This window comes from Sinohyriopsis cumingii, chromosome 7 (genome assembly GCF_028554795.1).
Source record: "Sinohyriopsis cumingii isolate HCF-2022 chromosome 7, ASM2855479v2, whole genome shotgun sequence".
Lineage (NCBI taxonomy): Eukaryota > Metazoa > Mollusca > Bivalvia > Unionida > Unionidae > Sinohyriopsis > Sinohyriopsis cumingii.
The window spans coordinates 62,649,235-62,667,757 of NC_142967.1; the positions used below are offsets into that span (position 1 = coordinate 62,649,235).

The 18,523-nt window shown below is 35.8% G+C and overlaps 1 protein-coding gene across 3 annotated transcripts in view; it reads right to left on the reverse strand.

The window, feature by feature from the left end:
- The window catches only part of LOC149795383 (alpha-1,6-mannosyl-glycoprotein 2-beta-N-acetylglucosaminyltransferase-like), a 158,803-nt gene that overhangs the window by 22,231 nt on the left and 118,049 nt on the right, over positions 1-18,523 (reverse strand). For all 3 annotated transcript variants that reach the window (XM_089965169.1, XM_089965167.1, XM_089965168.1), the window contains 2 exons: positions 8,273-8,348; positions 4,289-4,378 (listed from right to left, as the gene is read on the reverse strand). In XM_089965169.1, coding sequence (XP_089821295.1) covers positions 4,289-4,378; positions 8,273-8,348 — 166 coding nt within the window. The remainder of the gene's footprint in view (positions 1-4,288; positions 4,379-8,272; positions 8,349-18,523) is intronic.

Sequence of the window (18,523 nt, forward strand, 5' to 3'; positions counted from 1 at the left end):
TGGTTCCCTTGAACAACATTATAGTGAGGGAGTAGTGAATAATGCACCCTAGTACAAGATGGTCTCACATATAACAATACATTTGTATTGCTCCTTTGATCAGCATTATAGTGAGGGAGTATTTATAATGTACCACAGTATAAGGTGACCTTGCATATAAAGCAATAAGCTTGTATGGCTCTTTTAAACAGTGTAATAGCATGGGACTACTGTATAATGCACCCAGACACATTATCCTCACACCAGGCCGACCAGTCCTAATACTAACCTCTTAATGCTGAGCACCAAGTGAGGCAGCTGTTAGTACCATGTTTGTAAGTCGTTGGTGTGACTTGGCTGGGGATTGAACCCATGACCTCCCACATCCAAGACAGATGCTCTAACCACTAGGCCACCGGAGCAGTCCCAAGTATAAGGTGACCTCACATATAACACAATACACTTGTATGGCTCCCTTTAACAATGTTATAGTGATGGCCCACTGTGCATTCTTTGTGAAAGATTAGTCTTAACAGGTATACTTGTGTTCTGAAAACCGACTCCAATGATTAGATGAGCATGTACCAAATACTTGATGTATCACTAGAAACAAGTATACTATTGAAATTCATATACATCTGCACGTAACTCATTTTCATTTACAGAATAAAAATGTCAACTTTACTCTAATTTAACTGTATATGGTGGTATTAAGGAAGTCCTTTAAGAATGGATTGTTTTAAATTGGACAAAAAGTCCTTGAAATTATATACCTCTGAAATTCTATCCAAAAAATTCCATTTGTTCTAGTTGGTGCCTCAACATATACTTTCAATAGAATCAATAGAATAGTCAATAGTCATTATGAAGGACCACCCAAGGCATGAAATTCTGCACTGAAAGTTGCCCAGTACCAGTACATTTGTAAGTGCAGAGAGAATTCTGCTATATTAATTGGGGCTGTAAATCTTGCTTGCCGGAACTAAGAGGCAACCAGTCTACTTAACAAATCCAATCACCTGGGCACTTGGACTGACTATACAAATATGTTTCCAGCAGGCACCCAAATGAACATTACAACTTTATTTCAACTGGCTGAGGAGTTCCGTATCCTCCAAACATTCTGACTGGAACTCAATAAATTTAACTTTTGTTCTGTTTAGTTACACTTCATTTCATATTTTTGGATGTGATCAAGTGATAGGTTAAAATTCTCGATTTATCTCCCTGATTCTGATAAATATTTTCAATTCAAGGATTATTTCCAATTGTAAACAAACCTGTAATTTCTAATGACTTTTTCTCGATTTCATGGGAGTAAATTTCATTGCAAATCCCAACGTTTTTATCACATAATTTCCAACATCCCAGTCCAATGGCCTGAGCTCTAAATATATCACATTTCTCCTCAAAATGACTTCATTTATGAAGTTTGATAAAGAAAAGTATCTGAAAATGAAGAAGAAAATATGACTGAATAAAAAGAAAAGAGGCCCAAATGGACTAGATATCACTCACCTTGCTAACATAAAAGTTGACAATTTCATTAGGCAGCCTTTTGTAGTATAGAACACATCCTACGTAAACTATCTCCCAAACTTTATATTTTATTGATTTTATGTATTTCACTATATCCTGCTAAAATTCTTTCCAAAGATAAAGGAATAATTAACATGTACAGTCTTCCTCATAACTGAAATCATCCATGATCTTGATGATCATAACCAAATGGAACATGACTTCAAGAGTCATAACAAGCTCAACCAATCACATGCAAGATAACCTCATTCATTTGCATTGATCCCACTTACTTTCAAATTTGCATATCTTGATGACAAAGCCTACAGTTCAATTCTGATAAAAATCAGATCAGAAAATTATGGTTTCCAGAGTGGTAATAAGTTCAGCCAATCATATGCAAAAATATGCACAGGTTTCGCTCGTTATTGAAATAGTCCATAATCCTGATGATAGAAGCATATAGTCCAAGTTTGATCAAAATCAGATCACAAATCTGGCTATTAGAGTGGTAACAAGCTCCACATCTGGTGGCCCAGTAGTTGGAGCATCCACCTCAGATGTGGAAGGTCATGGGTTCTACCAAAGACATATAAAAATGGTACAATAGCTGCCTTGCTAGATGCTCAGCTTTAAGAGGTTAGTGTTAGGACTGGTTGGCCTGGTGTCAGGATAATATGACTAGGTGGGACATCAAGCTACATGTCTGCCCCAGTGACAAACATCGCTATAAACTGCCACACTGTAGATATCATAGCAATATGACTGAAAAACTGTTAATACATTAAAAAAATCCAAATCACACACACACACACAAGTTCCGCAAATCAGACATGAGACTAAATTAATATGCAAATTTCTCACTTACTATCAAATCCATCCAAAAACTTGATATCAGCCAATATTTCAACTCTGACTAAAACTGGATTAAAAATGGTCTCCAAGTTGGAAAGGAGCTTAACAAATCAGTTTTAAGATCAACTCCTTAATATGAATGCATCTTGCTTGTACAGGATCTTTAATTAACGATCAAGTCTGATCAAAACTAGATTAAAATTAAAACCTCCAGAGTGTAAAAAGTTTTGACATCATGATCACCATCTGTGTGGATCTTACTCAAAATCAAACTCATCCAAGATCTTGATGATACAAGCACATATCCAAAGTTTAACTCATTCAACACTGTTATCAGTATATCTGCTGCTATGCTCCAGAAGCATTAAGCTGTGTATAGCTGCTTGTGCCCCATAGTTTTTACCTGTTTGAAAATTTTTGTAAACATTGTGCACATGCATTCACTCTTATCTTAATTTCTCTTCTTATATCCAACAAAAAATCCACAAAAATTTCAACAATTATTCCAAATGAATTTGTCTACACAGTGATATATTTTTTTCCCTATTTGTCCAAGTCTTTCACAATTTATTTATACACTATTTACAAAATTATGTGCAACACTTATCCGCAAGAATTCTATCATCACTGTTAGCAGCATCCTCATCTTCTGACGATTAAATTTCAGAAACTTCTATGTCTGAATCTAAATCTTGCAAAATATCCAATTGCTGAACATATCTTTCCTCTGCTCGCTCAATATTTTTGAGATCAAATATAAGAAACTCCTTATTTTTGCTCTCATAAAAAATCACTCTTACAATTTTTCATGAACATTATTTACGATTTTTCATGAACAGATCACATGTAGTGAAACTGCTCTCAATTAGTAACTATTGGCTTCTGAACAATTCAAATTTGCACAAACAAAAGTAAAATCATTTTTGATTGGTTTAATATTGGTCTGATTCTTGGAAAAACCCTATTTGTAACCAATCAGAGACATTGTATCTAACACACATTCACCACGACTGGAGATAGGATTGGCCACTGAATGCAGAAACTGGATCACGCATACAGATGGGATCAGGGCTGAATGAGTTATGCAAACAGGATCAAAAATCTGGCCTCCACACTGAAAACAAGGTCAGCCAATGAAATGCAAGATTATCTCATTAACATGTGTAGATCTCACTCATCATCAAACTTGTTCAAGAGCTTGACAATATAAGCTTATATTTCAAGTCTGATCAAAACTGGATCAGAAATATGACTTCCAGAATGGTAATAAGCTCAGCCAGTCAAATACAAGATTACAAAGCTAACATGCATGAATCTCACCCATTATTACACCATTCAAGATCTTGATGATATAAGCCCATACTTGATCAAAATCAGACCAGAAATATGGATTCAAAAGTGGTAACAATATCTGCTAATCAAATGCACATTCACCACAACATTAATATCTGGGGAGTTTGTTTATTATCAAATTACTCCCAGACCTTCATGAAATAACCATATGTTCCATGCTTCATCAAAACAGGATCAGACACATGGCTTTCAGTGTGATAACAACTTCAGCCAATCTGATGCAAGATCACCTTATTAGATTACATGGATCCAGTTCATTATTGAACTCATCTGAGATTCTGATGATATAAACCCATATTCCAAGTTTAACTTTAATTGGATCAGAAATATGGGCTCCAAAGTCACATGTTACTATTGATTGCCAGATGCATGACACACACACACTGGATACAGGACTACACCATCAGGTCACATGTTACTATTGATTGCCAGATGCATGACACACACACACTGGATACAGGACTACACCATCAGGTCACAAGTCCTTTACCGCTAGGGGAGCTAAAAATTAGAGCCAAATGTTTCAAAGAATAATAAAAATTGTTGTATTTAGATTTTATTGACATTTACAATGTAGTCTTACCTTTCCACATCTTTTAATTTCCTTCCAGAGGTCTACTGTAAAGCTCATTCCCATATTATGCTTTGATGAGATCCAGTTGGCAACCTCTACCTAAAACAAAGACAAAGCTAAATATGCAATCTCTTGCTCATCCAAAATATTGATAAACCTATCTACCAAGTGTTTTATCACAAATGGATGAGAACAAGTCTATTATCTATTGAGGTATCCAAGCTTGACCAATCAGATTCAAGATCAGTATACAAGCTTGACTAATCAGATGCAAGATCTCATTAATATGTGAAGATCTCAATTATTATGTAACCTGTCTAAGATAATGGTGATATAAGTTTATTTACTATGGTGGAACATATAACACTAAAATTTGGTCGCCATAGCAGTAACATGCTCAGCCAATCAGCTATGCGATCACATCATACATGTGTGCAATTTATGTTCACAAAATAATTCATCCAACACCTTGATAACACATGACTATTTAAAAGGTTTTATCAAATTATGAAAAAGAAATACAACCGTCAGAGTGCTGAAATTTTATCAGCCAAATGAATGCAAGATGAAATCATTAATATGCATGGATTTCTCTTTCATTATCAACAGATAATGTTGATGATACAAGTTTAAATGTGAAGCTTGATTACAATCCAATAAAATAATACAGTATAATGCGTTGTAAAATACCAAGCTGATCAGACATCAACTTATAAATACAGACAGATCTTACTGATAATAAGGTCCATAGCACTCAATCTTCAGTTTTGTTAAAAATGGGTCAGAAACACTCAAAAGTGGAAGGAAGCTCAGCCAATCAGATGCAAGATCACCTCAGCAATATGGACAGATCTTGCTCATAACTGAGGTTTTTGGATATCTTCAAAAGCCTATTTACCTTGTCTGATAAAAATCTGGTCAGAAATAAAGTTGCTGGAGTGTGGATATGCCCATTGCCAACCAGTGAAATTATGGACAAAAGGGTAATTTTTTTAGATCCTACTGAAACATTTGTGACACTGCAGCAAAAAAAAATTCCACATGGAGGCCAGAAGAGAGATAAAATCATTTAAAACATTACAAAACATGTTTATTTACAGTTTTATAACACTAATTACAGTACACAGCTCTGTGTATTCTTTAATTGTCCTCCAAACTGCTACTTGCTCTTTTCAGCTTTGCCAAAAGATCCCCTTCCAAACTCGTTTCAACATGGCAAAGGTCTGATTCCTGTTTAAGGTTTATCACACAACATGGTTCCATGTTCAGCTCCCTCAATTATTTGGAAGAATTTTTGTATCTTTAAAACATGAAGAGAGGTTTTTTCTTTAAAATGGTGAATTTAATTAAACTTGATTCCTTATATCCTACAAGATGGGTTTAAAATCACTGTCTGAGATTTTAAAGTCAACACACATGAAAGGTTTATAGAAACAATGCTGATTATAGTTTGCAAGTAAACACAAATGTTGTAGAACCCTAATTAAGAAAACAAAGATCACAGTATATCATGAAGAAAACACAATAAAACGAAATGAAGCATTCTGAATAATGCTGCCTAACTGATCATATGATACAAATTACTGGAAAAGATGGGATAAAGGAATGAACAAAACTAATGTTCTGATTATAATGGCATGCTATATGCCTGAAACTGGTCTTATGTCACACATTACCATAAGGGAAGAACCGAAAACCCTATGGTGGTATGCCAGAAACTGATATGTTACAAATTACCAGAAAAGACTTGAAAGGACCAAAAATACTTGCATATGGCTTCAACTTCAACCAAATGTTTCTTTTGGTTTATTTTGTTAAGAAAAATTGTGATTTTTGTAAATGGCTGCGTGATTTGTAAACATCTGGCAACTTGGGACATTCACGCCAATTTTGGGACGATGGGCATCTCTGGAAGTGTTGACAAGCTTACCCAATCTGATGCAAAAAGATCTTCCCATTAAAATGCAATGAACTTGCTCGTAAGTGTACCTGTCAAGTTTACTCAAAACTGGATCTGAAAATACATATCTAGAGGGGTAAGAAGCCCATACAATCAGCTGATAGCTCACCTCATTTATGTGCTGATGTCTTTCATTTTTTGTTGTTGTTGTTGTTCTAAGGTTTAACGCCATTTTTCAGCACAAGATAGGCTATACATGGCGGCCAGTATAACTGGTGGAGGAAGAAACCTGGAAAACCCAGGGAAGAACCACCGACCCACGAGAAGCTACTGGGAGGCTTTCCCACGTACCCATGCTAGCCGAGCCTTGGACTTGAACCAACACAGACAGAGGTGAGATGGCAGTGATCCGGAATAGTGAACGCTTTAGACCACTTGGCCACTCGGGGCCCCCTTTCATTTATTAAACACCTTGCAAGATCCTGATCATCAAAGCCTATACTTCAAGCTTGATCAAAATCAGATCAGAAATATTGCCCACAGAGTCACAACAAATCAAATGCTTGATCACACTATTAATATGCATGATCTTGTGCATTATTAAACATATACTAAAATGATAATAAGCACATATTCCAAGTCGGATCAAAATCTGATCAGAAATATGGTCTCCAAAGTAGTATAAAATTTAGTTGATCAGATGCAGGATCACAGCAATAACATAAATGGTTCTCACTCATATTCAAACTCATCTGAGATCTTGATAGAAACCTATACTCCAAGTTTCATCAATATTGGATCAAAAACATGACTTCCATTGTGGTGACAAGGAAATGTTGACAGCTGGATAGCAGATTTAGGACCATACCATAAGTTAGCTTCACCATAGGGTCAAACGAACTAGCAATCAAACTTGGCATAGATTTTCCTTATGTAAAGCCTCATAGCAATTCTGGTTGAATCCACGAAATCCTTTGAATATTACGGAAAGGAATGATTATGATGATAAGGCGTGTGTGTGTGTGTGTGAATATGATTTTTAATGTAGCTTTAACAATTTTTCAGTTATATCGCTACAATGTGTGGCAGTTTATAGTGATGTCTAGCACTGAGGCATCATGCCGCACACATGTAGCATGATGTCCCACCCAGTCACATTATCCTGACACCAAGCCGACCAGTCCTAACACTAACCTTTTAATGCTGAGCGTCTAGCGAGGCCGCTGTTAGTACCATTTTTGTAAGTCTTTGGTATGACTCAGCTGGGGATTGAACCCACAACCTCCCGCTTCTGAGGTGGACGCTCTAACTACTAAGCCACTGGAGCGGTCTGATGATAAAGAAAGTTAAATTTTCAAGTGAAAATGTTATAAATGTTTTTACTAGACAATGATGAAAATCTAACCTAAATATCACTGTCAAGCCTCTTATGAAAATCTGGACTGAATCCATGCAGTCTTTCAAAAGTTCATGAGCAGAAAAGAAAGTTGTGGCATGTGATGGGACATGATATTTATGTGATGTGATGAGACATAACATTAAGTGATGAGATGGGAAATGGCCTTATGTGATGTGAGTGGACATGACAAAATTCATTTATGCAAACCCTGAATATCTGAAAAACCACCTGACCCACATGAACCCAGGTAGGTAATATTCACTTATCTGTGTTCCAGAACATCCCAACTATGTGCAATTGGGTTTTGGATGAACAGAGTCCTACTGTTGTTATGTATATTTAATTTGCATTGTTTGTTAGTTTTTTTTAAAATTCATTATATGCTATGGATTATGTAGAATTGTATTTTTATAACTGACCTAATCCAAAACCAAGTTTATGAGCAATTAGTGACAGGGTACTGTACCCAACACTATTCTATGTAATGACCCTTCCTTGGGGATAAAAATGAATACAAACCTAGATATATGAACATTATTTTGAAATGTGTGTTATGTAAAACCATAAACACTGCAATATTTTACAAGCCTTATGATAACCAGGTTAACCATTAATCCATTGGCACTGGTTACAAAAAGAGAGCTCAATAAGAGTTCAGACACTGTACACAGTAATTTAAAAAAAAAAGACATACCTTTCCAGAGTTTAGACCATAATTCTGAGCTTTGTCATAATTCCCTGCAGCTAACAATGTGCAATCCTTGCAGTCTCTGTAAAAAAAAATTATGATAATCTATACTAAGTACAAATATACTAAGCAGAAGTATTGAGTAATTGAGTATAACATTTTTGTTAATTCACTTATACATACAAATTTGGGAATTACAAAAGTTTTGTAAAATATAAAAGCTCACTTGAGGGGCAGGCAGATCAGAATTTGTTCTCTAAACAGGTTCAATTTTTGAGAGGGCTCAACTTTCTGTTGTGCATCTCGTTTTAACAGAAGTGTGTGCGTGTGTGTGCATGTGTGATTAAGATTTTTAATGTAGCTTTAACAATTTTTCAGTCATATCGCTACGATGTCTGTAATGTGGCAGTTTACAGTGATGTCTAGCACTGGGGCATCATGCCGCAGACATGTAGCATGATGTCCCACCCAGTCACATTACCCTGACACCAGGTTGACCAGTCCTAACACTAACCTCTTAAAGGTGAGCACGAAGTGAGGCAGCTGTTAGTATCCTTTTTATAAGTCTTTGGTATGACTCGGCCGGGAATCGAACGCACAAGCTCCCACATCCGAGGCAGACGCTCTAACCACTAGGCCACCGGAGCATTTTTAAGAGAAAAGCAAGCATCCTGAGTGGTGCATCACATGACTGTGACAGTCCTCATTATAGCTATAAGTAGGGCATTATTGACTAATAGTCTCTGGTCAAGGTATGCAGCATGAGGCCAGATCAATAACTTGGCTCCATCTTTTTCACTTCATTCCACACACCATCACGCATTTAAACACATCTGTAACTCAGTAACCTTTCAGGTCAGGATCATTAAATGTAACTAATAGTACCTAATTTGTTTCACACATAGTATTTTTAAATGTATTATGTACTTTTAGCTACATATAATGACACTGGCATGAAAACTTGCTGAGTTACAAATAGGATAAAATTCACAGTGCTGTGTGGAAGTAAACTATAGTAACTTCCAGATTCATAAAAAATTAAAAGTATCATTGTATGATATTCCAGATCACCAGCAATAGGGAAATTGCATCATTAATGCTAAATGCTTTTTCCAATTCTTTTTTGAAGTGAGATACAGAGAGAGATGCATATGTATTCCATCACATTTTTCTTCTTGCACCTCATGATCAAAATAAAATATCGCCTGATATGAGAGATAGTATGAGAGAGATTTAAGTTCTTCATTTTTTTTAAATACTTTACTGCCCCTGTTAACCTGAAGCTTTTATCAAAGAGAGAATAATAAATTAAACAGTAAATGTAAACAATGAAAATATATACCATACTCATTCAGAATTTAAATATTCACAATATTTATATCCATAGAGACCATTTCGCATGCTAAGTTTCTTTGCAAGTACAGTGTGACCCCGCCATAACGTGCCCCGAGATAATGCAAATTTGGATATAATGCGGTCACAGCGTGGCTCCCGAAATTTTGTATATTCATTAGCACATGAAAAAATATTTTTTGTTCAAACTATGTGAAATAGTGTATAAGAAATTTATTATCATTTTGGGGAGGAAATCGTGTATGAATTCGAATATAATACAATCGTGGCGTGTTCCTGAAATTTTAAATACATGTATGTGTATTTTTCTCATACTGGGAATTATTTTATTTTTAGTATGTGAAATAGTGTGTAAAACATTCATTATCATTTTGTGGAAGAGTTCGCATATGAATTTGAATATAATACGATCATAGCATAACTTCTGAAATTTAACAATTTCACCAGGTTCTTGAAGTGTTATGCCAAAAATAAACATTATCGGAAATGTTACTTATTACTGATCCACGAGTAAAGCCAGAAAGTTGTCTTTGTGATTGTCTTCAATTAATTCTGTATACAATCATTGCTCAAACAATAGCCAACATGCGTTGCTTCTTTAACTGCATACACAACCAAGCAGCAGACAATGCGGTGGTTGATAAAAGATTCTCACAATTTAATAAACATCAAAAATAAAAGCCGCCAACATGTTTGCTGGGCTTGGTGGTGTTATTAGACGCAACCAGTTGACCAGTAAATAATGTCCCCTTTATTAGCCAGAAATTGAAAGGGTATAAACTGTACATGAATTCAGCTTTAAAAAATTTTTTAAAAGTGACTCGTGACCATTGCAAGCCTACTGCACTTGGTTCTCAGGTTTTACATGTGTATGGTGTTTGCTTAAGAACTCGTTATCATGTTCCTATTTTTTATAAAAATATTTTACCATTACAGAAAAGCAAGTTCACAAATGCAAGTCATTTGTGCAATGATTACTATAGTAGTTTTCACACAATTCTTTCAATATTCTCAAAATCTGAGGTAAAAGTCATAAGCAAGCTGAAAGCATGTGCTGATTGTTAATTATTCTTACTGTAGTCGTTCAAACGAATAGGCATACAAGCGTTAATTATTGGAAATTTGCAATGGATAAATGTACATGGAAACGCATATGAGAAAATTTTAGCAGTATGAAATTTGTATAGACACCATTCACAGACAATGGAATGTAATGTGCTTAGTCTTTCTTAACCTAATTTTGCTGTTAATTTTTGCTATAGAATTCAGACACATAAGGATCTGTGACAAAATTATTGAACAGTTTAAATATGTATGCAATTTTTGCAATGGAATTACATGTATTATGAATTATTTTTCCATGCCACGACAGTAAGATATCAGGCAGCAAGTAAACGGTGTCAATACTCTGTTCATGCTATATATTAGACACTGAATTCAAACACAATGATCTGGGTTAAAATTATTGAATATTGTAAATCTGTGTGCAATTTTTCATTGGAATTACATGCATTATGGATGAACTGCATGCAATGACGGCAAAATAGTAAACGGTATTGACACCATATTCATCATATACATTAGACATGAATACACGTATATGTGCCAATGAGTTTTGTTCTCTGGAAAAAGTAAAATACCATAAAACCCCACATTAATGCGACCCAGTTATTAATGCGATCCAATTTTTTTTACCCCAATTATTGTGCTTTAGTAGAGTTTCACTGTACAACAAATAAGATTATTTTTTTGAAAAATGTATGTACTCTTCCTGTACTTAGGTGGCAGTTATTTGTAATTTTTACTCATACTTAAAATTGCAAACAGTTCTATTGGAAAGTTCAAAAGATGTCACCGGTTGAGAAATTTTATATGATTAACCAGCATTTCCTTTCATTATATGGCACCAAATTCATAGTACCCTATGGGTAGCCTCATTTCCCTATTGGTAGCCTCACTAATCCAATCTGGTCTGCCAAATCTTGACCTCAGACAGGTGTTAGCTTGGAAAACCTGACTACAGCTGTAGCATATTTAATCAGCATGTAAATACCAATACAAAGCCATGTGCTTCTTGGACAATGGAAGTGGTAACTAAAACAAAAACGAACTGCTTGCCCAGTGGTATTAATAAATAATGGAATAATGTACTACACTTGTACATGAGTAAGATCACAGTTATCAGGTAAGTGAACCATACATATTACAATAGTCAAGACATTTCTCCTCCTCTCTCTTTCTCTATTTCATAATGGGGCATAATTTTTACCTGATTGAGAGGTGCAAGAAGAAATATGTGATGGAATATCTGTCTCTGTTATGGTTATAGATATTTTAACTTGTCAATTCTAATGCACACATACTTAATCAAATTTAAACAACATATAATACTGGTGCATGCTGCTTTAGTGCAATTACTTTGGATGTACATTAATTTTTAATACTGACAATCATGTAATTGTTTAAAATCCTTCTAAATGTGGGGTCCTGTATTTTTTCATCCATGATCTCTTCCCCAATATGAAATATTTTTACACATAATTTTTCGTACTTACTGGAAAATCTTTTTTCCATATGAAAAATTACATGATATGATAAAATGATTTGGATGACAATCCATATATGAGTTCACTGGGGGTATAAGACAAAGATAAGATTTTCTGGTAAAAACGTATTGTCTTATAGGCTGGCAAATATGGTAGAGCTCAAGTTACTGTGTCGCAATTATACTACTTCTCTGAGTCACAGAAACCATTGAGTTTTGACCTTAAAATTAACAGGTTTCTGTCATTGTTCCAAGTGGTATACATTGGCGATGCACAACTAATTTTACTGTGAGTAAATCATTGTTCTTATCTGAATCACAGTGACCTTGACCTATAATGTTAGACGGTGGATAACTGGAGTTATTGTGCAACTAAAAATATGAACAGATGGGTGGAAACTTCATAACATAACAAAAATAACCTTTTGGTGATCTTATACAAAAGGAAGGGAAATCAACTGCACCCCATAAATCACCTATAAACTGAGACTTTAGCTTTTATTGTAGAAAATAATTAAAGTATAGAACCCAAAGAAGAAAGTTAAAATTTTACATTTTCTGAAACATGGCTGACATCAGAAGTAAATACAACATTTTTGTCAAAAAGTGCACAAAATCTTGATGATTATGAAGGAATAATACACATCAAAACGTTTTAATGCATTTCAAGGCAGTCAGCCTACAGTATTTCTTTTACAGGAATACAAAACGATAAGCAATACAAAAACCAAATAAAACACCAAATGAAAAAATGTCTCAAATTCCACATACCCAGTAAGGAAAGAAATGTAAAAGTTTTTTTACTCACCTTGAGTGAACTCATTTGCACCAAGCTGTATTCAAAATACATTTATAAAAGTTGATGCTGAGTCTCAAACCCATGTGAACAGAGGTGAGATATTTGTGATTGGTAAAGGTAAGCAACTAACACCACTTGGCCTCCTGGGGTCCCTTATTTAAGAGTGAGCGCAAAGCATTTACATAAGCTAAATAAAAACAAATGGAAGACAAGCCTCCAAAATATATTGTTATCAGCAATATTCTCCACAGATTGTCCTTTTCATCAAAGAACACCAGACAGTATTGAATCACCACATGCCCAACCAGATGATAGGTTAGAATATTCAATGCCAAAAATCTTAACCATATATAACACAGCAAGTCCCCAAGGGGTAGTGAGAGACCAAAGAGACGATGCTGGTTAAATTAATGACTTGGCCTTTATATGCCAAGAAAGTGTATGCATGTTTTTGAGTATGAATCTCCCTGGTTTGCAAGTTATGACCCCACTGTCACATGAGGTAAGGGCTGACACAAGAACCTGTGTGACTGCGTAAAATTATCTCCTCATACAATATAATACCCAGTAATGGAATATATATTTTAAGGCTGCAATATAAACAGTTTCTAAGTCATGATCCAGAAGGCTGGGGGAGATCCCAGGCCAATAGTGCTCCCATAAATTACTGTACCTCATGAATTAAGGACGTACCCAGGGACATGTAAGTTTAAAACTGTCTACTTTAGCCATATCCTTCCAAATGTGCCATGAATTCTATCTAAACATGCTGAAATTAGGCAATGACCTATCTTACCCCAGGAGACAAGATCACATGCCTAATGATTCTGCATAGCTCATATATGTGCTGTTATGAAGTCAAGTATTTTTCTAACCATAAAGGTAGGATAATGAATGAAAAACAGGCACTAATGTACTTGACTTCTATTTGATAAATGTCTATCCACCAGAAAATGGAGCCATACATGTATTTCAGCTATGATTGCATGTGTATTTTCCAAATGAACCATCATATTTGGTAATCTCTCAAACCAGTGTTCAACCCTTGGCTAATTGGTGATCATTAAAGTCTGCAGTACCTTATAAACACATGCTAACATAATTTCGGTGTTAATGAGATATGAATACAAACTAAAGATTTGGGAATCATGATTCTGAAGGAAGAAACTTTTTGGTATCATGAGTAGGACACATGTATGATGCTTAGTCTTAAAGAAACAAGAGTAGGAGGCTCCATAGTGGTTTCTGTTGTACATACACCCGTGAAGGGTAAATAACAAGCAATTACCAATATAAAAGTCTGCGTGATTTGTTGTTAATATAATTTGTTGGATTTATTTAGTTGGAAATACAATGCATCCACCTGGATATTCTTAAAAAACACTTGATGTACTGAAAAAATTGAGCATCTACAATCACTGTGTATCTTCTACAACTGTTAAGTTGATTATAAAGCAAAGTAGTGTATTAGCTGTCAAAGAAAAAACTACCAGTATGATAGATCCATGGTACATAATGCCTCAGGGATAATGGGTTTGTTTTGTTCCAGAATAATAATAATAATAATGAGGACTTTGTATAGCGCCTAATCTTTGGAAGCTCTAAGCGCTTTACAACATTAGACAACACTTATAAGATAAAAAAAACATATATAACGATATGATTACAAACACAAACACCATGAAATTAAAAAACATAAAAAAACAATAAAAAAACATGCTGAGAATATTTAAGGTAGGAAACATTATTAGGTCTTTAAGTTTGTTCTTGCAGTCGAAATAAGTGAGTTTTGAGAGCACTCGTGCATGTGATCACTGTGTCTTTGTGTCTAAGTTCAGTGGGCAATTCATTCCACGTTGCTGGGCCCTGGTATGCAAAAGAACATTGTCCATATGACTTTGTTTTCATAGTGGGAATAATGAGTATACAATTGTCAGAAGAGGAGCGTAAGTATCTTGCTGGTGTGTACACATGGGTGAGGTCGGATAGGTATGTTGGACTAGATTCCGTCAGTGAAACGTAGCACAGAGTATAAATTTTGTGTTTGATTCTGGATCGAATGGCTAGCCAGTGTAGGGTACAGAGCAGCGGGGAGGTGTGCTCTGATCGTGGTACTCTAAGTATGATCTGAGCAGCTGTGTTTTTAAATTTTTGAAGTTTCTGGAGTAGATATTGAGATGAACCACACAGAATTAAGTTACAATAGTCCAGTCTTGAAAGTACTAATGAACACACAAGTGTTTTAGTGGCATCAGCTGAAAAATATTTGCGAATGGAGCTGATATGTCTCAGCTCAAGATATGCAGCCTTGCATATGTTCATGACATGTTGGTGCAATGTGAGAGTACTGTCCAGAGTAACACCTAGGTTTCATACTGATTGTGTAAATTTAATGTTGGTGTTGCTGATATTTACTGTTTGAGGTAAAGGATGTGAATGAGAAAGTCTTTGTGTTGTAATCAGAATGGCCTCAGTTTTATCATCATTCATCTGTAGCTTCTTACATGTCATCCATGATTTCACATCAGAAATGCACCTCACTACACCTTGGATGCTAACATCAACTTCAGTTGGGTGGCTAGATTTGTATATTTGGGTGTCATCAGCGTACAATTGGTGAGACACTGGATGATGATCCATGACACTTGAGAGCAGCTGAGTGTATAGAATAAAGAGAACAGGTCCAAGAACAGACCCCTGTGGAACACCACAACGTAGATCAACTGGGCTGGAATGTATTCCATTTGCAGACACAATTTGTGTCCTGTTGACCAAGTAGGACTTGAACCATAGTAAGCTGTATCATGAATGCCAAATACATGCTGGAGATGGTGAAGTAATATATCATGGTCTATTGTGTCAAATGCTGCAGACACATCAAGGAGGGTGAGGACTAATCATTCCGCTATCCAAAGCAGAGAGAATGTCATTAACTACTTTTAGAAGAGTAGTTTCAGTACTGTGGCAAGGGCGATATGCAGATTGTACATTGCTAAAAAGACTGTTTGAATTCAGATGAGATACAAGCTGGGATAGAACAACCTTTTCTAAGATTTTTTTTATATGAACAGGAGATTAGAAACTGGCCGGTAGTTCTTTAAATCGTTATGGTCTAGTGTTGGTTTCTTCAGCAGAGGCTTTACAATGGCAGTTTTGAAAAATGATGGGAATTCCCCTGATGAGAGAGAGGTATTAATAACATCACTTAGTGAAGGCAATACTGGATCTAAGCACTCAAGCAGCAGTGATGTTGGAATTGGATCAAGTTCACATGACTGTGGTGCACACTTCATCAGAATTGCACATACGAAACCCATAGAGACAGGTTCAAATGCTGCTAATGGTTGCCACTCAAATTCTGTATCCCAACTGTATGGTGACGAGTCAATTGAAATTGTAGTGTCAAGCTTATCTCTAATGGTTTGTACTTTGTCACGGAAGAAATCTGCAAACATGTCCAGAAGGTCGACTGGAGAGAAGGTAGTTGGAAGTGGTGTAGATTTGTTCCTTGACATTAGCTTGTTAGTAATCTTGAAGAGATCTTTGCAGCTGGAACTTTCCATGATCTTAGTAGTGTAGTTGGCTGATTTCGCTGCATGGACTATATTTGTGACATTCTTCTTAACGGCTTCATAGATTTCCTTATGAATGGTGAGTCTGGTGGAAAGCCAAAGCCTTTCAGCTTTATGGCGATCTCTTTTAGAAGTGTGAAGCTGGTCCCTAACACTGCTATACTATGGAGAACACTTTTGAATTAATACTCTGCATTTGGTAGCTGGGGCATGTTTGTCGAGCAACGAACGCAGGCAGTTATTGATTTGTTCTGCTGTAGGAGGTAAGCAAGTTGTTAGGTTTGCTTGGATGTCATGCATTAATTTGGTTCTATTTATCATACAGAGGTTTCTCTAAGTAGCAGATAAAGGTGGAGGGTTAGGGACTGATACGTCAAGATGGTATATAATGCAGAGGTGACCTGATGCAAGTTCATGGGATACCAGGGAGGACCGTAGAATGTTATCATCAGGTCTATGAAGAATCCAGTCTAAAATGTGACCATGTTTATGGGTGGGTTGGTTAACTGACTGTTTCAGGTTGAAAACATTAATGGAATCTAGGAGTTTTGATGTGTTTGGGTTTCAGGGACAGTCAAAGTGAAAGCTGAAATCTCCAAGAATAATCAGGTTGCCACCTATTGAATTTCCATACTCCAGGGGATTCAGAAACTGCTCCAAAAAAAGAGATTCAGTCAGCTTGTTTTTTCTACTAGGAGATGGGCAGTACAGACAGAAAAAATGGACTGACCTTTGCTCCAATGTGAGTGTGGTTTGGACTAGTTCAAACGATGTGTGGTTAAAATTGAATGTTGTGGTGTGGTTAAGATGTTTGATCATGGAGTTCTTTGTGATGACAGCAATTCCACCTCTACGAGAGTTATGGGGGAACAACTTGATGGAATAACCAGTGGGTGTTAGATCTGCAACTTGGGCCCATTGCCTGATGTTTTTAGCCATGTTTCTGTCAGGAAAAAGATGTCAATATTCTGGTCGTTGATAAAATTAACTATTTCTGTGCGCTTTTCCGGTGGTCCTACTGATTGGGCACTGAATAATGCAATACGCAGAGGTATCTCTTGAATAGTTGACACGAAGGTTGACAAATTAATAGTATTTGAATTTGGTTATCTAAATTAATGGTCAAATTTTTAAATTGTCAAGAGGGAAAGGGCATATGGGAGATAACTGGAATTCTTCTTCCTGTTCTACGCCGGCCAGCTTTGAAACCTTTTTTTTTTTCGCTTCTGTTTACATTTAGGTAATGATGAATGAGAAAAAGTCTAATTGTTCTTGTTTCCAAAACAAGGAGATGAAGAAATATATACGATCTGAACAGCCAATACATAATGAACACAATAATGTAGACGAAGACAGGCAACAAGCACAAATATCATGAAAACGGCACAAAAAACGGAACAGCTGCATCAAGCCGGTTAAGCAATAGTGGCCATCTTGAATCAGCAATGGCAATGAATTTACTAATCCATACTGTTTGTCTGATACATTAATGAAATTGAGCAGGGGGTTCTAATAAAAGCCACTAATGTCACACCTGCTTCAAGTGTTTCATGTGTAACAATGTCCACAAGGATATTTTGTTATCTGAATCAAGCTACTGGTAATATAGAAAAGAATCAATGATAAATAATTATTCACTACAATTTCATAACCGACCACCCATGGGAAAATTACACAATAATTATAAATAGGATACTGATAGTAAACGCTTATATGTGAGTATATACGGCAGCCATTTTTCATTGCCTTTTTAAACACTCCTGTTTTTAATCCAACCACATTTATTTATTTTCAAAGTAATGCATTGGAAATTAACAGAGTTTGGCATTAACAGCTGCTTATATGTCCGAGGCAAGTGAATCTAAGAAGTGAAGGTAATAAAGCTGGTCTGACCCGGCAAGTGATTTCTTTTCAGGTGTTGTTGATAAAAATGAAAAAATGCTTCCAGAAATTATAACCTAAATGATATGGTAATGTACCATAATGAA